Below are 22,766 nucleotides of genomic sequence, written 5' to 3' on the forward strand. Positions count from 1 at the left end.
TACCATTTAACTTGTTTTAATGTTTCTTCACAAATGGTGAAAAATACTAAAGTACAGACAAGGAATAATCATAATGTTGTGGCCAACATTATAAATATGGAATTATAAATTTAAAACATTTTCTGGTTTAAAAAATAAATCTGGTATCAATGCAGCTCTGTGGGGTCTGCGTCTAGTAGGGCCGGTCTCTGCGCTCCTGGCGGTGCTCTCCTCTGCAGGGCAGAAAGGAGAAGGGGTTAAGGTGTTAACCTGGGGAGAGGGAAGGAAGCCCTCTGGCAGCCCCGAGCCCAGCCTCCTGCCTCCTCTTCCCAGAGCTGGTCAGACCCGTTCACAGATAGGAAGGGGCCACATCCCACCTCCACAGCTGGTTTTCACCACCACGTACTTATCCATTTTTCCAGGTCCTCCACGCCCGCCTCTTCTTCCTCCCATTTGTTCCATCAAAGGTCCAGGGGGTCCCCCAGGGCCACCTCGTCTTCCTCCACCGAAGCCACCGCGGTCCATGCCCCGGCCACCACGGAAGCCACCTCTGTCTCCACCACGGCCACCTCTGAACATTCCACCAGGACCACCACGGTCCATGAGGCCACCTCTTCCTCCCCGCATGCCACCAGGCCCACCTCTGCCACGGTCACCACCTAAGGTAAGGGGAAAAACAGGAGAGGACAATCAGCGCCAATATAAAATGGGTGATGCAGAGGCCCCCCCAGGATCTGTGTCTTCTCTCAGAGCAGAAACAGGTCCTTGGCTCACCCCAGCACCTGGGTCACAATTTAGAACTGATGATGGAACTACAGCTGGCTCTCAAACAACACAGGTTTAAATGCGAGTCCACTTAAACTTTGATATTTTCTCACTAAATAGGAACTACAGCACTACACAATTGGCGGTTACAGAGGGGAGGGCTGACTATTCTGACTGCACAGAGAGAGGGTCAGCACCCCAACCCCCATGTCAAACAGTGTGACTTAAAAAGACCGAGTCAGGGGTGCCCTTGCTAAAACTACCAACCTGGTTCTTGGCCACGGGCACCTGCAATTCACTTACTAAGCCCACCAAGTTAACGGAAGAGGCTTAATACCAAGAAGAGGAGGGTACCTACCCGGAGGTGGGAAAGGTGGTGGAAGGAAGCCTTCAGGCTTTGGGGCCTTACACTGGTTGCACTCTGTTCTCCAGGCGAAGTTCTGGTTTCCACACCCCCTGCACAGTTACATCACAACAAAAATCACTTACTGAACTAAGAAAGTTGAATAAGCACAGGCACCACCTGAGCAGACAGCCTGCGCACCACCACCACCACCACCGGCACCTGGGTCAAACACCACTAAGGGCTCTGTCCACAGAAGGTGGCTTCCAAGCCACAGCCTCTGGCAGCAACACACCACAGGACCAGCATTTGTTCCAGTAAAATGTCTGGACCACCATGTACGTGTGGACCTGTGACCTCCTGAAGGCTCTGAAGCAGCTGGGGAAGGTCTGATTAGGCCACCTGCTCCGTAACAGAGCAATCATTATGCTCCTCCAGACAAAAAGAATCCAGCAGGCCTCTCCAGGGAGGGAACGGGCTGAGATGCAGGCACCTTCATTAGTAGGCTATCGATCTGCCAGAAGTACATACGGATTGGGGCACTGCCAGTCTCCAGCTCGGTGCTGGACGTTTCCTCCTCCAGATGGGTTCCCTCGAGAACCACGGGGCCCTCTTGGTGGGAAGCCTCCTCTGTCTCCTCCACGGCCTCCCATGCGACCCATGGGTCCCCCAGGACCTCCTGGGCCCCCTGGACCTGAAATAAAAGGACAAATCACCTCTTTACAACACCAGATGTGCTACAGGATGTATGAATCAAAGGGACTCAGAAGAGATCACAGCCATTGCTGCCCCATCACTGGGCCCATTCCTCCCCCAGGCCCAAGGGCTCTGTCCTTAACTGCAATCAGCTCCACGACTTTATCATACAGACCGAGTGATCAAAGCAGAATGAATAAACAGCAGGCCCTGGGCTGACTCCCAGGCAGCATGGCTCCCGCCTCCCTGACCCCTCCTCTTGTTCTCTTCCTTTCACTCCCAACTTTGTTGTCAGCACTGATAGTCTACTACACACCTTTTCAGTATTTCTAACGGGCTTGCCTTCACTAGAAACAGAAATCAACTTTCTCAAAGGTAAGTGTACTAAAAGACCTCTTAAAGCAACAGAGGCAGCCCAGAGAAAGCGTCCAGTTATTACCTCCCCGGAGTGGTGGCGGCGGCATCCCTCTGCCCTCGCGGGGTGGCATTCCACCTCGCATGCTGTTCATTGGAGGCTTCTTACGAGCAAGAGAAACTTTAAGTTTGCTCCCTTGAAAATCTTTCCCTGGAACAAGGTAAGAGAACATTAATTACTCTCGACCTCCAATTCCTAGTCCCCTTGAGGGATCAGGCAGTAGACAATTCCTCTTTCACCAAGCCCGCCCAGTTATCAGACCCAATCGTTCCCACTCCATCAGTGTGCTCGCCCGTGATCTTCCCTCGGATTCTTACTGGCAAGGCCAAGAAAGCCTTTCATTAAAAGAACCAAAAAAAAAAAAAAAAAAAAAAGGAACAAACCAGGGTGAGAAGCAGGGACAGCAGAGCACAAGGTGGCCAAGAGGGGAGGAGAGCCAGAACCCGACAGTTTCAAGTTGGTTTTGTGTGAAGTGAAATTCCAAGATCAATGTTAATGTAAATGCATATAAATTGCACTTACATGCACGTAGATACATGTAAATGTATATGGCTCAGATGGCTGTGGGGTTTTTGCACCTTCTGGTATCATTGCTTAGGAAAGCACTAACAACTTTAGCAAGGTGGATCTGAACAACCATGACTGAAAATAAGGGATCTCTTAATCCAGGGTTAGCAAAGAGGTCCTAATATGGCTGAGGGGAGCCAGGTGAGCAGCTTCCCAACAGGCATCCAGAGCAGACACAGGGTCTTCTTGCTCCTACGACTCTCGTTCCTCCTCCCTGCCACGCCCTATGGCCACACGGGGAGAACTATCTGTCCCTGGTCCCTAGAACCACTTCAGAGGACGACATTCTAAAAGCCAAAATTAATACATTAGAGCAAGATCCTTTCTTTACCTACAAGTTGTCACATGCAACACTTGCCACCAGACCCGCCCCCCCGTGTGCCCCAGGGGAGGCAGAGCTGAGAAGGCCAGGAGCCCGCCCTTGTCGACCCAGCGTCCCTACCATCAAACCACTCCACGGCAGCCTTGGCGGTGGGAGGGTCTTCATAGGACACCGTAGCATCACCTTTGGGCTTTCCTGTTTCCTTGTCCAAGTAGATGTGGATCATGGGTTGTCCGGTCCTCTTGTTCATCTAGGCGTAAAATAACAGTTAAGCTGTGACAAGAATATACTAGTTTTCAGGAAAAAATCCATGTGGAATTCAGCAAAGTCCTTGATACTGTCAAAAGCAGCAATTTTCCAGACACACAGAAGGATGTTAATTTATCTGAGTAGTGGAATTATGGGTGACTTATTTCCTAAATTGCTATGACAAATACGCACTTACATGACTTTTTCCTCTTAAGATGTGTTTTATCATAAAGACCCAAACAGGCCCAAAGTCCCCAACTGTGTGAACAGTACAGGTCCCATTCCTTCCCCAGCCATCTTTTCCTGTCCTTACACCTGTCCCAACACCCCGTGTGACACACTAACAGGCACCCAGTGAGCAGCCACCTCTCAGGACGCAGAAAGGCTTTGATGCCATCACATTAGACATGTCTCACAAAGTAAAAACTACCCTTAAACCGTTAAGTACAACATACAGAATGTAGTGTGCTAGAAGGATTCTCGATTATTTCAAGTTCAGCACAGCCAGTATTTCCTCCAGAGATAGAACGGATGACTAGTTTTTCAGCTCAACACCAGATCCAAGTGCCTTGAATTCAGTAGCCACATTTGTTTATGTATCTAGTGATACTTAACAGTATCTAATTCATAGGGCTAAAAAAAGGTAACAGTTACTTATATACACAGGCCCATCCTAACACCTTGGTTTTCATAAAGGATACATGAACTGAAAGGAAATGCGGCAAAACAGTGATGTGGATGATAGGATATGTATTTTTTAAATCTTTCATTTTACCAAATTTTGATAGTAAACATTACTTTAACTAGGAAAAAATCCCACATACTGAATAAATAGCATAATATAAATCACAAGTAGAGAGAAAAATGTCCTTATATGATTTAAGTATTACCGAAATCAACTATTTCTATATACTGGATCAGAAAATGCTATTCAAAACAGATCACTAACTGAAAAGTAAATCTAAAAATAAAACTAATAAAGATCTGCAGAACTTTTAAGGAGATGGTCTTTACCAAAGATCTAATAAATGGAGAAATATGATGTTAATGGTGGGGGAGGGAAGACTACTTAGTATTATACAGATGTCAATTTCTTATAGATTCAGTAAACATCCATTTGGGTTTTTTTTTTAAGGAACTTCATAAACTGGTTCTAAAACATATATATAGAAGAGCAAGGAGTAAACAGTAAAACATTCCTGAATAAAACAGAAGATTCTGCCTTACTAGGTATCACGATTTAGCATAGACTAATTGGCAGTGCTATTAGCACAGGATCACACAAATTAACCAAAGGTATACCAGACAGCCAAGAAATAGATCCAGGTATGGATAGCACTTTCTATGTGATAGCATCACATACCACTGGAGAAAAGGTGATCTTTTAAAAGATGTTGCCAGACTAAAACGGTCTCGCAAATAGATAAAAAGACACAAACTAGTAAGGAAATGACTGATGAGTTCAACTACATTAAAATTAAGAACTCCTATTATTCAAAAGAAAATGAATAAAAAAGCCTCAAACTGGGAGACTTGCATTTGCAACAACAAGGATCAGCATTCAGACAGTACAGAGAATTACACTTAAATCAACAAATGACAAACCTCCCAACGAAAAGCGAGTATAAGACACAAACAGGCATTTCAAAGACAGCATGCCATCAGAGTATCATTATTAACAAGCAGGGAAAAGCAAATTAAAACACACTTCCACATTCTTCTACCAGACTTGTGAAAGTTTAAAAAAAAAGTCAGGGGATGCCCAGGAGTGGTGAGGCTGTGGTGGGAGTACTGTCCAAGTACTGGCAGGACCAGCTGTTCTGCAAGGTTAAAAGCGTACACACCTTAAGAACGAGCAGTTCTACACCTGGGTACAATCAGGTCTCATTATTCATGGATTCAGTCATCTGCAAATTTGCCTACTGGTCAAAATTTATTTCTAACTCCAAAAACAACACTTGTGGCACTTTTAGTGGTTATCTGCGGACATGCACCGAGCATGAAAAACTGAAACTGCCTGACGCACATGTTCCCAGCTGAGGAGGAACAAGGTGATGCTCTCCCCTTTCATTCTAGCTCTCTCCAGAAATGACCAGAGGATGCGACTAGGGGGACGGGGCAGTGTTCTTGACAGGTCCTGGCTCTGGGACTAGTTGGATGAATCTGAATACCAACTTAGGCAAGTCACACTTCTGACCCTTATGTTGTCTTTGTAAGATAAAGTGAACAAGATCTGTCAGGATGAGCTGTTTCTACAGTTGATGATTATGGTCTACATGAGACGTATGTCTGCGCACATACTTCCCCTAGGAGCAGTGGTTCAGCAGTCACTAATTCAATGTTTGTAGTGACTTTACAGAACTTAACTGCCAAGACGAACAAGAATCAACCGTATACACACTAGAGAAGCTAGTGCACCAAGGACATGTACAAGAATGTTCACTAGAGCATGGCTTCTATACTTAAAAGCTAGAAACAGTCCAACTGTGTACTAAGAAAATGTATGAGTAACTTGTGATATACTTCTAAATGAAACACAGGATGCCCAAACTTCTTCCTCCTTAACAGTTACTATCACTGAACACACACAACAATATTCCTTTTTACAGTATGCTCCCCGCTATATATAAACTCCAAGGATCTGTTTGTTCCCAGTGTAATTCCAGAATAATGTTGCCTTACAGTATTTAATAAATGTTCTCCAAAATGATGTAAAACAAAGTATTACTGAGGGTACAGCTATAAAGTGAAGAAAGGGAATGATAAAATTCAAGATGGGAGTGGGGAGAAAGGATAAAACTAGGAAGGGGAGAAATATACCACATACTTCAAAGGTACTCATAAAGTTGTACCTCCTATGCTGGGATACAGAAACACAAGTGTTCATTATTTTAAAAACTATGTTATATTCTATATTTTACAAAAAAGTAGTATTCATGTAAGTGTTCTTACAAATTAACTGATAATTATAAAAATGACCCCAAGTTATCAAGTATGCTTAAACCATATCTAGCATTTCTTTTCCTATTAAAAAATGGCTTTTGGGGGGGGGCGTGTATTTTAATAAGCAAACCATATATGGACAGTCTAGGAGGAAAAGTCAAGCAACTTCAGAAACTCTCAAGTCTCTTTAAAATGCTCTGTGGCTGGAAGATCTGCCAGATGACATGGTTATGCTTTTACTTACCTTCACAACTCCACACTGCTTAAAGAAGTCTGCCAAGTCATCTAGAGTCACACTGTCATTTAATCCTTGCACATAAATTGCACTGTTGTCACAGTCTTCATCTGGATCTACAGGTGGGCCTTTCAGAAAAGAGTACACAGGAGTTATTGCCATGTACCTATGGGGGCTTATTAACCAACTGGTCACTGCTGCCCACTGGTATTCACCACAAAGCTAAGAGAACTACCAACCATACTAAAAAGAATGCCATGGAACTTTTGGTTTACTTTGTTTTTGTTTAAGACTAATATGAGTAGTCACTCATGATAAAACAAGCCCCAGACTGCCCCTGACAGCAAAAACATCACATCAATCTACCAGGCTGCTGAATTCCAATATGCACTTACTTCTGTGCTATTTGTTTATAAAGCACAATATAAAATTCAGGAATTCAAAATTACCTAAATCAAGATCTGGTCCTTCGTCCATGGGTCCTGCCAACCAGGAAAAGATCATATAAAATATTATTAGTGCACGTCTTGCAAGCTACAAACCTTACAAACACACATAACTATCTACTACACCACCATTTGATGGGGCTTCTTAAATTCAAAATGACTCGCACTGCTAAAATGGAGCAGTGCCCCTTTAACATTTGTGAAAGATTTGCTAGGGTTTGCTTTTTCTTTGCTGGTTTGCTTTTAAACCATTAACCAAATACACTCTCAATGCTTATGTGCCAAATTAGTGTTAAATTTAAGTCAACTTTTTTCCTCCAAATAAACCAAATTTAAAAATGTATTCTCCCCCATATTACAAAAGCAGTTGCTCAATACTTCAAGTTACCCTTTGTTTTGTAACCATAGGTTAACCTTATTACCCCTAAGACAATGCCGGCAGTACCCATTAGTCTCTTTTGTATAGATCATTTTTAAACCGCTTATGAAACTAATAAAAAATCATAGTTTTCTAAAAACTGACTGTATTTTTTTTTTAAACACTATCCATGGTAATACTCAAAAACTTACCACCAGGCTTATTGAAGCCACCTCGCTCTCCAGCGCTGCTGGGGGGATAAACGAAGAAATGAAGGCCTTTCCCTTTAAAAGCCAGTACCGCTCTGAGCCTTGGGGGGGCTCGTGGGGAAGAAGGGCACTGGCTAAACACATCTCCAAACAATGCATCTCTCTCATCTTGTCACTATGCCTTTCTTCAGGGCAGCTTGCTCAAATTTCCTTTATATACAACCTTGTTTGTCTGATTGTACACACCAGTGTGGTTGCTTCCTTTCATTTCGGGGGCTGGTATTAATAGTGCAATACTTGGCAAACTGGGGAAAAAATACATCCTAAACACCCGCCCCATCAGCTAAAACACAGGGAGAGTTGGTGTGGAGGAACAGCAAGCTGGGGCAACTGCTGTGATGAACCTTTCATGTTCATAAAGGTGCACCCTCAACCTCTCCCATGGGAGAGCCAAGTGAGGCCCTGGGCTTCCTAACAAGTAACAGTATAATAAAGCAGGAGACACCACAGTAAAGGCCTACAGCACACACCAGAGGACGCATCCAGCCGATCTTCAGCATAAAGCCATACATTTCAGGGCACTAATGAGTTTAACAATCGCTGTGAAAGGAGAATTTACAACAAATACCAAGGCTCCACGGACTGGGGGTGCAACTTTATAGACGTTATAAGTTGAGAACAATGAGGTGGCAGTATAAAATCACTGCCTTATGTATTTTAATGGGGGGAGAAACAGCAATTGGGACTTTTTTGGGTTTTTTCCTTTAAAATTAAGTAAAGGCAGCTCCTCAGTGGGAGGCCTTGAGCTTTTTCTAACCAGTATTGCACCTTTAATACCTGAATATACAATTTCAAGCTGTTGCATGCAGCTTTGTTTCCTTTTTAAAAGTACACACCATAAAATGTTCTCTCTCTTTAAACACAAAAGTTTACACTTTAATGTTACACAATTCTAGAGTATTATACCTCCTCTGGTTCATTACCAAACAACAAGTATGCAGTTACCAAAGTTACAGAAGGATTCCATTTATACAATGAATACATTTTGTTAAAAATATTCTATGTATATTTTTCCTCTCCATATGGACACCGTGTCTAGTCCCACTTTTCATTATGCTGCCGGCTGAGTACTGAGTACGGGTACTTTTTAAGTATTGAAGTGTATACAAGGCTCTCACTTTGTAACCTGTAGCATATAAATGCGACAAAGCATGTTAAAAAGTTTCCACGTTTAACAGCCAATGAAAATATCAAAATACTGAGGCAATGAAAAAGGGCATGTTAACAACATTGAGTGCCTTACCTGCAGAAGACACTGAAAACCATCACCACACCACAATAAAAAAGAGGGGAGAGGGGAAGGCCCTTGTCCTGTCCCCAAAGGATCCAACCGACTGTTTCACAGTCTGTTGAAAAACCTATGGGGAAAGCCATGATTTTTTCCTATGGCTTCAGGAGAAACTTCTCATCCAGAAAGAGGGAACCCCTCTGCTAGCAAAGACTAGCAAAATTAGTAGAATTATTACTTCTGGAGAATTAAAATAAATAAACTTGAAATTGGTTTTGCAATAGAAAAATACTAAGAATTCTAGGTGATTGGAGACGTGATGATAGTAATTTCAAGTGTCTACATCTATTTAAAACACCCACAAAGTGAAACCTTTATAATGGAATGACATTCTCCAAATCAGAAGATTAATTTTACTTTATACCAAATTATTCATAAATTTTTACACATTGTAAAATAACTTTCTTCCAATAAAGATTTCACCGAAGACTTTTTAAGTTATGCAGAATATGAAAAACAATACTTTAAACCAGTATTCAATAGTAAACAGATTTGCTAATATAAAAATTAAAGATCAACTTTTTAATTTAATTTTGAAGTACATTTCTAAAAAAAAGAAATTCTATTCAGTTTTCCCTTGAACCAACAGTGGCACCAAGTCCAATTTATATTTGTATTAACATTCTGCATAACTTTATTAGATTATACAGGGACAGAACACACACAGAACTGAGCCTCCTGGATTATGTTAACCAATATTATACCTCACCTTCATCAAAGTATAGCCACTGGGGAGGGAAGAGGGTGGGAGGAGGGAGGGGAAGGGCAGGCACAGGTAGCAGGGTTTTGTTACTGATCTAAACAGTTTTCTAAACCAGATTGTGCCATCAATCAAAATGGTCAAACCGATTTAGACTTCTCAAAATCTCCAATGGGGAGAGGGATCCTATAATTATATACATTACTGTGTAAAAAGCTATTGGATTTTTCTGTGTACCAGGTGCACCTCAGGTCATAGTTAAAGGGTTATGGGACCAAGATCTTCATCATTATGTTCAACAGTTCCAAGTACAAACAGAAGTTGGGGACAAACATTGTGGAAAACAGCTGCATTCCTTTTCTGCAGTATATATACCAGGTATTTCAAGACAATCATTCAGAGGCAATTAGTTAAAAACCTAGGTTTGTTAGAAGGGTTGTGTGTGTTCCATCCCAAGTCTATTACCCACAGAGGCTTCTGACCTCTGGAAACCATGAAGGGAACTGAAAGCTCTAGTTTCAAAACCATTCTTTGTTCTCCCCAACCCAACCAAGTAGATTGGCAGGGAAAAAACCAAACTGCCACTACATATATATATATATATATATATGCCACCCAGATGACATTTCCATGTTTTGGAAGATGGCTTGGGCTCATCAGATTATCCATGGAAATGCAGAAATAAATTTCTTATATCTTTCAGTCCCTTCTTTCCATTGAAAATCCTATGGATGAAACAAAATTAGATAAAAGGAGAAAAGGTTTGCTCTTACCCCATTCCACCGCGTCCTCCTCCCCGCCCACCTCTGCTCATGCCTCCACGATCAAATCCCCCTCTTCCCCTGCCCCGGTTATCAGGGCCACTCATGCTCCGGTTCTCTCCTGGTCCGGAAAATCCTCCAGACTCCTGCCCATAAACACCCATGCTACTGGGGTGGTCCTGTCGGAATGAACCTGAGGAAAGAGTCACATCTGTAAGCCATGGATCAGCATTTACACCACTGCCTGTTGTACTTCCTCCTGGAATCACAGAACTCTCAACTGCAAGGCACTAATCAAGGCACCATCTTCTTTACACCTGATTAAGCACCCCTAATCAGTAGGCTTCTTAAAGTTCAACAAGAACTGTTGGTTCATCGAGGCCGAAGTAACCTCATATAGTCAGAATAAATCACTCCCAAACAAAAAAAGGGACTCTGGCCAATAATTTACAGGGTTCTGTATCCTAAGATGTTTCCAAAAGCTGCTTCTTTAAACCACACTCAAGAAACAAAAAGAGCTGAGGTTTCTTGGGTGTTGCTAGGAGGTGGTCTCCATCAAGTAGCACTATTCGTCTCACTGTCGTAAAGAGACATACCAATGGTTGGAATTTAATTAAAAGACAACAACAATTCAGGGAGGGATTATATTGTGAAGTCAGCTTTGAGTTTTTGGTTACTGCTCCACATAAGTAACACTAAATATTCTATGAGGTTTTCTTTTTTTGGCTTTATGAATGTAAACAAAAACCAAAAAAAAATCAACCAAAAAAAACCCCCCAAAACAACCCCAAAACCCCACAGCATTTACATGACTATCAAAATTGCAGTATTCTTCAGTAACTACTTGCTCTCTCTCTCTCTCAATGAGTTGGGGTGGGCAGGCCGCAAGGAATGCTGGCTTCACCTACTGCACGTGACCTCCCCAAAGAGAGCAGGGCTGGCAGTCTAAAACATTTCTCTGGTTATTTACAAACTCTTTTCTTGTAAGGCATACTAATAATGACTAAGTTGGAGAAAAGCCAGGATATTAGACCCTCAGATGCATCCTGGAGTTCAAAAGTATGCAACAGTAAAGAGCATTTCCCCATTTCAAAAACTCCAAACATCATCATTCTTATTTGGTTTTCTCTCTTAGCAACTCACTCTGCTGCCCGTAGCTGCTGCTCTGTTGGCTATATTGACTTGGTGCCTGGCTGTAGGATCCAGTCTGGGGGGGGTAACTAGTGGGCGGCTGCTGCCCATAGCTGCTTTGTTGACCATAGCTACTCTGCTGTCCATAGCTGCTCGGCTGCCCATAGGTGTTCTGCTGGGAGTAACTGCTCTGATCATAACTAGTCGGCTGTGTAGAGGAATAGCTGAAAGAAAAAAAAAAAGAGCTTATTAGGAAGGAGTGGCTTATTTCTTCAAGTCCTGTAATATGAGACGTTCATAGCATGTGACATAGAAACCCTTCAAAATGTAATTACTTTCTACCTATCAACGTATCATTGAATGTAAAATTAAGCAAATATCTTTGTTTTGAGAATAAAGCTCTGAATGAGAGGGAAGGGATATTATAAGGTTGTCTTCAATAATTCCCTTGAGTGATGACCATTTTTCTGGAAATACAAGGCCACTCAGCATGTGTCTGTGTGATCATTTGCCTCTTAAGGATAGAAGTCTAGGTTTCAAATTTCTTTGGTGTATACATAGTTTCAAACTTTCAGACATGGCTCATCAGCCATTAAGTCTGAGCATTAATAGAGAAAAGACAGACAAGGGAAGTCAGAATCAAGGTACTGTATGAAAGATTTGTATTAGATTGATACTCATCTTTACATATGTCATCCACACAGCAGGGAAACTAACCAAAGGTACATTCTTATACAGATATAAAGCTTCAAAGAACTGGTACTAAACTCTGGATAAACCATGATAATGAAAAACAAAAAGACAATACAGTTTACAATTTTAAGTACAATTAAACTAAGCCTCTATCACTACCTCCTTCACCAGAGCTGTAAGGATCCAAAAGCCTCTCTCCATACCAAGGGTACCTATTCAATGCGCCAGGTTAGTGCTCTCGGCATAGCAGTGTGGGCGGGCCCTGTGGGAGGGCTGTACAAGCCCTGCCACTGCTGCTCCGAGGTGAACAGAGACACTTACCCAGCCAGCTGGATTTGCTCCTAAACCTGCTCATGTCTGCTGCACTTTAATGTATAAACCAATGAAATGAGTACAAAAGGGAACTGCTAATTCTACCAAAACTAAGCAAACACTTTAGGACACAATTCAGAAAATTCATTTGAAAACTTGCATCAAATTAAATGTGATACAACTTGCAGTCCTTCCTCTACTTACTGGACAGCTGCTGGTGTGGTTAAAGACAAAATGCAGAACAAGGAAACCCTTAGTCAAAAGGACAGAAAGGCCTGGGCCTAACCATTAAGAGACTGGTACATGAATGGACCTCTAAATTAAGTTGAATATAAAGTGATTAAGGTGAAGTTTCTTTCTTTCTCTTTTTAAGCAATACCCTGCACTTTACCATCTCAACTGCATTGAAGGAGGTGGCTTCTATGGTTCTGTTAACCTGCTTTCATGCACTTCCGTTTCTCACATGAATAAACTGAAAGAACAAAGTTAAAAGAAAGAACCTAGAGTGGTAAAAATGTTTTTGTATTTAGAGAAGAGTTTCTGGCTGTCAGGCAATGCTACTGGAACCTAGGACTGAGGTTTTAATGTACAGTATGTGGTCAGGCTTGTCACTGGAAGAGTCAGATAACATTATCTCACCTGAGGAAGCAGAAGCAAGCTGGTCAACAGCCTGAAAAAAAAATCTGTTTTGTTATTCTATTAGCTCACTGGAGGCCCTGAGCAGAAGAATGAGGAGACTGACCTGGTAGGAGGATAGGATGGCGGTGCACTGACTGGCTGCATGGGGTAGCTCCCAGGCACCTGGGGGTAGCTGTAGTTACTCTGTCCATATCCCAGGCTGGGCTGGTTGTAACCCCCTGTGCTAGATTGAGGTTGATTAGTCTCAGCGGGTTTGTTACCATCCTGCGGTCTAAAAGGAGAAATAAAAAAGTGAGACTTCTTTCTTCTCAACTACAAAACTCTTGGGTAAGAACTCTACAATCTAAGAGCAATAGGCAATGTTAGGATTGAGTTTGGACAGAAATGCAATTGTAAAGTGAACTACATCAAACCCAGTGTTGGTCTGTCTGCTGGAAGAGAACACTAAAGACAGGGGAGAATCAATCACATTCACAGAAGAGACTGACACGTTCCATTCATTCCATATCAACACCTATAAAAGGCAGTTACAGTATTTTGTGCTGCCAATTTAAGAGACCTGAGAGGAGAGGTGGTTTGTGTGGGAAGAAAATGCTTTTTCTCAAAAAAGACTTAAAGACAAATAAGAAACTTTAATAATACAAATTTTAGATTAGAGTAACATTTGCAAAAGTCCACGGCATTTTTAAGTTTGGACAAGCTGTGGGTTTATGTTTGTCATCTATGAAGAACAGAACTGAAAAAACATTTCCTAGCACAAACTGCCACAAATTAATCATGTCCCAAAGTCTCCATATGGAAACACCAGAGTAAGGCAGGGGCACACATGGGGACGGGGAGACAAACACACACGAACTGGGAAATATCCTTGCTAAGTGACAAAAACCAATCTTAATCCCAAGGGAAAAAAACAAAGAGGTCTCTACTACCCCTCAGCCCTAACAGTTTATAACAGCGCTGTAAAAAGTGAGCTTGAGCTATTTCAAGCCAAGCCCAAGAATCAGCAGGCAGACCAGAGAGGAAGTGGAAGTACTGGTTTCTCTGAGAGCTGAAATGGGTCACAAGCCCCCTCTTTCCAGTGGAAAACGGAGTAGCTGTCACTGATCACGAGATAAACTGCTGTTATAAAGTGTTAAGAACTGAAAAATTAAGAAAAAGAACCAAAAAGGATGATTTATTCAATTCAAAGACAAGTAAATACATAACCCCCACCCCTATGGCTTGGATATACTGTTGCAATAGGACTTCAAACATTTGAGAACACTCTAGGTCAACTGAAATGGGGCCCTACAGGAATCAGTTAGTTTAACACTAACCACTGCACAGGCTGTCTAGAAGATGTAAACTATCGAGTAGCTCTGATTACTCACTGTGCATTTTAGAAGTAATCTCAGTGTTTGCCAGAGCTAATTTCTTACCTCTACAGCAGACAAAAAGTCTAGGTTACAAGTTGATCTCTTGTTTACTCCCTAAAAAGTCTTCTTTCAAACAGATTTCAATGTTCCTTCAAGACTGTATGCAGAAGCCACCTAAGTGCATTGCCTAAAGCAAAGACCTGAAATCTTCTGTTAAGTAGTAATTAATACTGTTTACCTGCTGATCAGTCATGGAGTATGAACTTAGTTTGCCCAAATATTCACCCCACAGCAGGGCCCCCAGTTAAGAATTTATACTTGCCTGTGGTATCAGATTACCAAGCCAATACATAATACAGAGATAATCATGTCAACTCCTTAAGCTGAGACACCAATGTTTGACTTCCGGATATGGATATATCCCTTCCTGACAACTGGATCGTGCAACTATTTCTTGAAAACACGTGATGCTATGCACCTCCCACCCCCAACTGTGAACTACAGTGCTTTTCCCAGAGAAAGCTATTACCCATTTACAGGGTCAATAAAACCAAGGGAAAAGCATCACAGTACAATTATAACAGTTGTGAGGAAACCACTCAATTTTCTTCCAGCTTTAGCAAAGTAAATACAATAGCCTCCTCTTACCGAAGAAAAGGCCACTCTTCTGAAACAAGACAACCCGCTCAGTGACATTCCTCATTTTGGCCCCTGGATGGCACCATTTCTCTACTAAATGAAGAAGAATGTGTGGTGTGACTGTTAAGGACGGAAGAACAGTTGAGACCTAAGTATGTGAGTAAGCATTAAAAAAGAACCAAGTCACGAGTTCTCTAAGTGTACAGGGTCGCTCTCTTTCCTGAAAGCCTGATGCTGCTGCACCTCAGCATGAGGAGCAGGTGAGGGGGGCCTTACCTTGCAGGCGCGGTGGCTGCTGGCTGCTGCCCATAGGCTGGGTAAGCAGGCTGAGTGCCATACGCAGACTGAGCTGCATAGGAGGCCTGGGTGGTAGTGACCGTAGCAGTGGTGGTATCATAAGCACCAGTGCCGTACCCCTGGACAGGCTGACTGTACGCCTGCGGGGCAGTTGGAGTAGAATAACCTAGAACAAAGGAGAGCCATGTCAGATTTCTGGCTCCTCAGAGATCTGCCTACACGCTCATTAGCAGAACAATTTGTAAACCATGTACTTTCAACCATCATGATACTTTACCCCTTTAAATATTTCCCCTTCAGTAAAAGTAGCAACAAACCAATATTTAAAAGCCTAAGTTCTCTGAAAATACTTAGTTGTCAGCAAAGCACTGTCTTTCTCTCTCTTTTTAATTGAAGTATAGTCAGTTACAATACGTTAATTTCTGGTGTACAGCATGTTTCAGTCATACATATACACACATATATTGATTTTCATATTCTTTTTCATTACAGGTTACTATAAGATACTGAATACAGTTCCCTATAAAGCACTGTCTCTTTTGCTCTAAACCACACCTAACAGGAGGAAAGAGAGTAGGCCATAGAAAAGTGCTGGTATAGAAAAAAGGGCTCCCTCTGCCTCCCTTGAAAGCATTCAATAGGAGACAAGTCTGCTTCTGCTAATTCTATATTGGTTTTGCTAACAGGCCTTCTTAAGTTTTTCAACTAAGTACTTAAGTACCCCAAAACTTCCCCAGGAGGAATCAAATGTCCCAGAATGGGAGATAAAAGGCAGATGACACAGCATCTTAAAATAGCTATAAAATAAAGATCCAGGTACCAGTTTTAGCATTAAAACCTATCATATGGAATTATTTGCTTTCAGTCCCAAGCACCATGGGCAGTTTATGTTTAAGGAAACTGGAACTTGAAGAAAACATGTATTTAATTTTCAGTTAGAGATATTAATTGATTAAACACTCTAAGAACTGCTAATTTTGTTTCAGGTAACAAACAACTAAGAAAATGCTTCTTATCAGCACTAGGATTTGAAATGGCACAAAAAGATATTATATATACAAATTATACCTGCTTATGTATACATGACCAAGGTTATCCTATTTAACTTTTTTGATAAATTATTTTAAATTAAACTTAACACTCCCAAAATAAACCTTGAAAAGGTAAATGTTTTTCACATGATAAAACCATCTGAGATTCTAGGCTAGTCATCAAATTACCCACCCCCCATTTCTCTTATTTACCTACCACAAGCTAATGGGTCTTTTTCCCTGCTCAACAATAAATAAAGGTGAATCCTGTAGTCCCCTTGCTATTTCTCTAACCAAGTGTTATAGATCTGCCCTCACAGTGTGCAGAAACCAAGCTAGGTTTCCTCTCTAGTTCCTGCCTCTGCCAAATCAGATGAAGTTCCCTTTCATCAGGAACTTGGGCTTCCAGTCCCAACTCCCTCAAACCTGCAGCTCCTAACTTGAGTCCCTTTGCTGTAAGAGGTGTTACAATCTTTCCTGATGTTTGGCTTTCCTCCCTCCTGGGCAATGAGCACAAGTAACCCATGCAATAAAAAATTATGTCTAGTTGTCAGCATTTATGTCCATCAAAGGAAAATCCAAATCATACTGAAGTAAAAAACTTTCAGTACTTAAAATAATCTTGAATGACGATTGTTTATTTTAGTTAAGATTTAGGGTCTTAGTCTTAAACTTCAGTTAGAATAAGGTGTCTTTACTGTACACGTTACTAACCAAAAACAAGTATCAACTTCCCTCTGAACAATCTTTAAGTGTCACCTTTTGTAGCAGAGTATAATACTTTCTTCTCCATCCCAAATATTGTAGGGAAATTCTGAAATTAATTATATACAAAGACAGTAATCTCTCAGATCTGCTGGGTTGAAATGTATGTGAAAGCGTATTTCACAAAATGGGGAGCCACAAGCAAGGGAAATTTCTTAAGCTGGCATGCTGTTCATGTGAACTGTAAATTTAATTTAAAAGTTTGCAGAATCCTAATGTCAACCATATAAAGCACTCATTTATTTAAATTTAACTGGAATCTATTTCCACCTACCCTTTTACTCCTACACAGATTTTTCCCCCTACGTGACAGGCCATCTATAAGATTTACAACAATTAAAAACCAACAAGAAACTGGTAAGGGCAATAATGCATGTCATAAAACTATCCAGCAACAGATCCTTATAATGCTGAAGATTACACTAACAGACACTAGGTTAATCAATAATCTTTTAATTAATCTGTAGTACCCACACTAACAGCCAAGCAATATGATTTAACAACAGTAAAAAAGACCAAAAGCAGAAATATAACACATCTATTATGCATTGACTACTTTAAGGAAAAATGAGTAAGAAATATCACACCAACCAAAATTTTTGTTCAACTTGAGCAGTAAAAACTAAAGTTTAGGATTCATATTTCAATTAATGAGTTGAGATTTCTATAGCCCCCTTCTCATGATCCTTAATTTAAAAACATTCTAGAAAAGAGTCTTTTTCATATATGTCTTCTAATAATTACCCAATGACTTTTATGTATCAATGCAATGTGAGGTAAGGAAAAAAGTAATAAGTGTACTTGAACCTACTTACTACTGTTAGGGTCCTGAACTTGGTTTGGTTCAGCCTTAGTTAGCTCACCAGGTTTAATTTTAGTTCCTAGACTCCAAAAGTATATGGGAGAATTAGGGGAGGTATAAAAGGTCTTCCATAACTATAAAGTCTACACTAACATTCCTTATGAAGTGCAATCGCTTGTTCATCAGGGGTACTGGTTTCTGTACTAGAATGTCCTACACTTTTCATGCCCAGTCATGATGGGACTTTTTCAATCGATGACAATGTGAACACACAGCTCTATAGAACCTAGGAGTGTTTCCGATAAATGACTTTATCATGTTCCCATAAAATGACCCAAAGACTCCAAAGGCTAGATCAAAACGGTATTATTTATTCTCAGACTCTGTTTTTAAAATAGGTTAAGGTGGTCAAAAAGATTCAAAACTTCCCGTTATGAATCAGTCATGGGGACGTAACATGCAGTTTGGTGGCTATAGTTAACAATACTGTACTGTGTATCTGAAAATTGCAAAGAGAGTAGCTCTTAAAAGTTCTCATCAAAAGGATGTGTGGTGATTCATGTTAACTAGACTTATTGTGGTGATCATTTCACAATATACACAAATACTGAATCATTACATTATACACCTGAAACTAATGTTATACGTCAATTATATCTCATTAAAAATGCAATAGCTTAAATATGTAAAGTTCATCTCACAATTTCAAAACTCTGCACTAAAAATAAAAACTGCATTCAGTTCCAGCTTTTCCTATAGTTGCCAACTAACATCCACAGAAAGTGTAAACATTTTCCATCCTATTTAACAATATGCATTAACTAGATTAGGAAGTACCTCCCATCAAATCCAAGACATTGTCATGCAGTGAGATAAATTACAGAAGGATTTCTCCCTACTAATGACTCTGAAAGACTATATATAACTTGGGGACTGAAGGTATTTTGAAAAATAAGTTTTTACATTTTTAAGATTTTTGTATTAAATATTCTTATAATAATGATAGGAATGGGTGGTGGGGAGAATGTAGGGATCCTGAAATGTTACACAGCACTACACATAAAAAAGTTATTGTAAAATTTTCACACTCTACTCTCAACCCCAGTATTAGGATACAATTTATTCCAATTCTTAGAATTTTTTTTTTAGCTCCCTGGAATGGTGTTATATATATTTAAGACACATTATGGATTAAAATAATTAACACTTACACAGAAAATAAAATGTGTCTGGACTGGAAACCAACCAACAGACAAACATAATACATGCAGGGTGGCAATCTGTTCCTCTAAGTAAATCTAATCATGCAATCTACCCCTTAGGGAGTAGAAGGAAATCAGCTGGGGAGTAGTCATCTGAAATACCTTTGGGAAGGTGAACAGCTATTATTAAGGCTTGACACAAAATAATGTAAAATAAAACAAAGTAAAACCTTTCCCAAAATCACATAAAGAAAAAGGACATGGATCTGCAAATGGCACCTGAAGCAGCTTTCCCTTAGCGCCTTGTGTGTGATGTTAGAAAGTTTGCGGGTTAAACAAATGGAAACACCTAAGGGTTAACATTACAGGGTTAGACAAGATGGAAAGCATTTCCCATGCAAGAATGAGCAGGATAGTCAAACCTGTACTGGTCCCTTCTACTGTGGAAAGCACAAAACAAAAAGTAGAGGGCACACTATCAGATGAAGCAAACAGATGTGAAAATCAGTTTGATTTTTAAGCAGCTCAGTTTAAGAAGGCTCATTCTTACCCAGTATTAGCATTAGTACAATCTTTTACATATGCTCCACTTTGTCCTGAGATTATTCAATACACTGTATAAAACAACTAAAAGGAAAAGTTCTTTTTTCCCTTGGAGTTTTTATCCCACCCACATTCTATTAAAAGATCCTTCAAGGAGACTATAAGGAAAAGGAAAAAAGCAAAACAAAAAAATCAAGCTCCTACTAAGAACAAAGGATTCCCAGATGCCAAGGTATTGACCAGAATAAATACGCAAGAGCACAAGTAACAGGCTTCTTAGCAAACATCCCAGCTAATGTGACCCAATAGTCTCTCCAGTCTTACCAGTAGGAGGCTGTCCATAAGAAGTTGCATAGGCGGACTGCCCATAGGTCGCAGTGGTCTGAGCCTGGGTATAGCTAACATCAGTGGGCTGTCCATAGGTTCCATAACTTTGCTGCCCATATGCCTGCTCAAAGAAAAAGGATTCAAGAACTTCACATATGAACCGTGTATTTTAGCAATAAAATGGACTGACTGACTTCTAAGTTCCTAAATTGGAAAACCAAAGTCAAAAATATGTTTTCTAACAAAAAGATTAAAAAACCCCAGGTGATTACAGTATCATGCATGCTTGTTTCCCCTTAACTAATCCACTCGTTTTCATGAACTACAAAAAAGGTCCTGAAATAACTAGGCAAATCTCAGTTTAATGATACAGGAGATACAAGATGCCCTCAGATGATAAGCAACGACAGGTGTATAATTGCCAGCACTTAAAGTGTAGCACAATTTTAGCAAATGGGAACAAATGCTAGGAAGATTAAATGAACAAAGAGAAAGAAAATGAAAACAGGGCTAAAATCTGTCAGACAATTCCGAAAGCTGGACTTTCAGATGAGACTAGGATTTAAAACCTATCACACCACTTCAAAGAAAATGAACAAGAACAGTGCATGTCTCCTTAAGGTTAGCACATCAAAAATACTATCTTCTGAATGTGGACATCAGTAATACGTCAAATTGGCAAGGAATAAGCTGTTCTTCCAGATGTTAGCAAGATTAGATTCTAGATCTGAATGACCAATTATGTAAGATCCGCCAGGTATCACATTCTGCCTGGCCCAGAATGTTTCCATGGCAGAGCTATCAGTCTCCATTTTATGCCATAAGTCATTTCAGAATTTCAGAATTTGAGGTGATCCTGAGAACACTAGGTGGCTAATTTCTAGTATCTGTTGGCCTAGGCTTTAAAACACAGACTCATGTACTAGAAAGAGCTCAGAAGCCCTCTAGTCAGGCAGCCATAAGAGGTGACCTATCACTTACTGTGCAACCACTGGCAAATGGTGTAGTATCCATATACTGCAATTTTTTCACCTGCAAAATGTCATAGTATCACCTTCCTCTGCAGAACTGCTGTATGATTAAGTTAAATAAATTTAAACATAATAAAATAGGCAGAAGGAACAAGCATGGAGCAAGGCACCTAACTTGAGAAACAATACCAGAAAGGAAAGGAGAGCTAGTAACTCCCAGTTTGAGGACAGTTTCATTTACAATGACATCCCCTTTCAAAGTTTAAATGCCTGTGCATTTTATGATTACAAGCACATTATACTTTCTTATTACCTAGTTTTTGAAAAAGATCTGTGCTACCTACTGTTTTAATGGCTGACAAAAATATTTTACTTCGGGGTGCAGCCACATATAATTATCCTAAAGATTACCTGGGTGGTCTGTGCATATCCTTGAGTGGGCTGGGCGGTGTAAGCACTGTAGCTGTAAGAGAAATTAAATGCAAAAACTGAATAGAGAACATCCAGATTCCATTACTAAATCCTCTACAACTAGACAAAACTCTGTACTCTATAAAAAAACAACCAATCATATCCAAAGTACTGTTGTAAAAGTCTGACTTACCCCTGCTGGGCTGCAGCCTGGCTGTAGGTACTATAATCTAGAGAAAACAAGGAGAGAAGAAAATAGGGTGAAGCCAGCATTTACAAGGAAAAAGGAGGGGAGGAATTCAGGTGGCAGGAAGATGAGTATTTTTAACCTGTATTGAGAGGATCTACAGGACAACACAGGTCCATTCAAATGAGTACCTCTTATCTCTCAACACCAAACCAAAAAATAAGTCTAGGCTAGTTAACCTCAGAAAATTTGAATATACTCTAGCTAATGATATCAAGGTCAGCTGATTTGGCAAAGATACTTTGCATGTTCCCATAACCACAAACCCCCCTTAACCACAGGCTGTCACTTCAAATACATGATCAACATCCTAAGACTAACAGAACAAGGTAAACCCAAGAAGATCTAAAGTTTTATCTTCATATAAAAAGAAGGCATGTAGGTGGGGAGGGTATAGCTCAAGTGGTAGAGTGCATGCTTAGCATGCACCAGGTCCTAGGTTCAATCCCCAGTACCTCTTATAAAAATAAATAAACCTAATTACCTCCCCCTGCACCCTCCTCCAAAAGGGCATGTAACAATATTACAATGTTGAACATGAGAATGGTTACATTAGTAGCTACATCTCCTCAAAAACTTTTTTTTTAAATCACTCCCTCACTTGAACAAGTTAGACCAACCATAACTTCCTCAGGACTGCGAAATACAGGGCAGAAAACAAGAGGGCAGTCATCTCAATCCAGTGCCCCAGAGGGTTTGCTGACTGTATCAGGGCTACATGTGTAGAATAACTAAAGAAACTAAAAGCATTATGAGTCCCAGCAAAGAAGAGTTCAGGCAGAATCATGCTAACTGGCAGAGGTGAAAGCATTTAATCTTTTGGGGAATAATCTGGTTTTAGAAGCATCTTTTAAAAACTCAAGTGACTTCAACTAAAAAATAACCCCCCCCCACAATTTTTCTTCCCCATCTCCCCTCTTTCTGAATAAACCATTCTAAAATTTTCCTTTTTGTATGACATTTACATGCACAGAAAGGGACTTATAACCCCCTCTAGTCTACGGAGGTGTCTACAAGAAGTAAAAACAGTAAGTTTTCATGGCACTACTAGATTAACATATATAT

General features: G+C 40.5%; 1 protein-coding gene across 4 annotated transcripts in view; it reads right to left on the bottom strand.

Annotated features, from left to right (window-relative positions):
• Window positions 1-22,766, bottom strand: part of EWSR1 (EWS RNA binding protein 1) — a 25,907-nt gene continuing 3,141 nt past the window's right edge. The window contains exons 2-18 of one of the 4 annotated variants that reach the window (XM_072953315.1): window positions 21,648-21,684; window positions 21,455-21,506; window positions 21,054-21,104; window positions 20,070-20,193; window positions 15,382-15,568; window positions 13,215-13,382; window positions 11,480-11,691; window positions 10,349-10,529; window positions 7,531-7,565; window positions 6,964-6,996; window positions 6,524-6,642; window positions 3,208-3,337; window positions 2,223-2,348; window positions 1,619-1,781; window positions 1,103-1,200; window positions 386-638; window positions 1-212 (exon numbers count right to left, since the gene is read on the bottom strand). In XM_072953315.1, the coding sequence (XP_072809416.1) occupies window positions 173-212; window positions 386-638; window positions 1,103-1,200; window positions 1,619-1,781; window positions 2,223-2,348; window positions 3,208-3,337; window positions 6,524-6,642; window positions 6,964-6,996; window positions 7,531-7,565; window positions 10,349-10,529; window positions 11,480-11,691; window positions 13,215-13,382; window positions 15,382-15,568; window positions 20,070-20,193; window positions 21,054-21,104; window positions 21,455-21,506; window positions 21,648-21,684 (2,009 nt within the window). In that variant the 3' untranslated portion in view covers window positions 1-172. Of the gene's footprint in view, window positions 213-385; window positions 639-1,102; window positions 1,201-1,618; window positions 1,782-2,222; window positions 2,349-3,207; window positions 3,338-6,523; window positions 6,643-6,963; window positions 6,997-7,530; window positions 7,569-10,348; window positions 10,530-11,479; window positions 11,692-13,214; window positions 13,383-15,381; window positions 15,569-20,069; window positions 20,194-21,053; window positions 21,105-21,454; window positions 21,507-21,647; window positions 21,685-22,766 lie in introns of all 4 variants that reach the window. The other 3 variants (XM_072953314.1, XM_006213542.4, XM_006213541.4) reach the window with 3 other exon arrangements.

The sequence above is a fragment of the Vicugna pacos genome, chromosome 32 (genome assembly GCF_048564905.1).
Source record: "Vicugna pacos chromosome 32, VicPac4, whole genome shotgun sequence".
Taxonomy (NCBI): Eukaryota; Metazoa; Chordata; class Mammalia; order Artiodactyla; family Camelidae; genus Vicugna; species Vicugna pacos.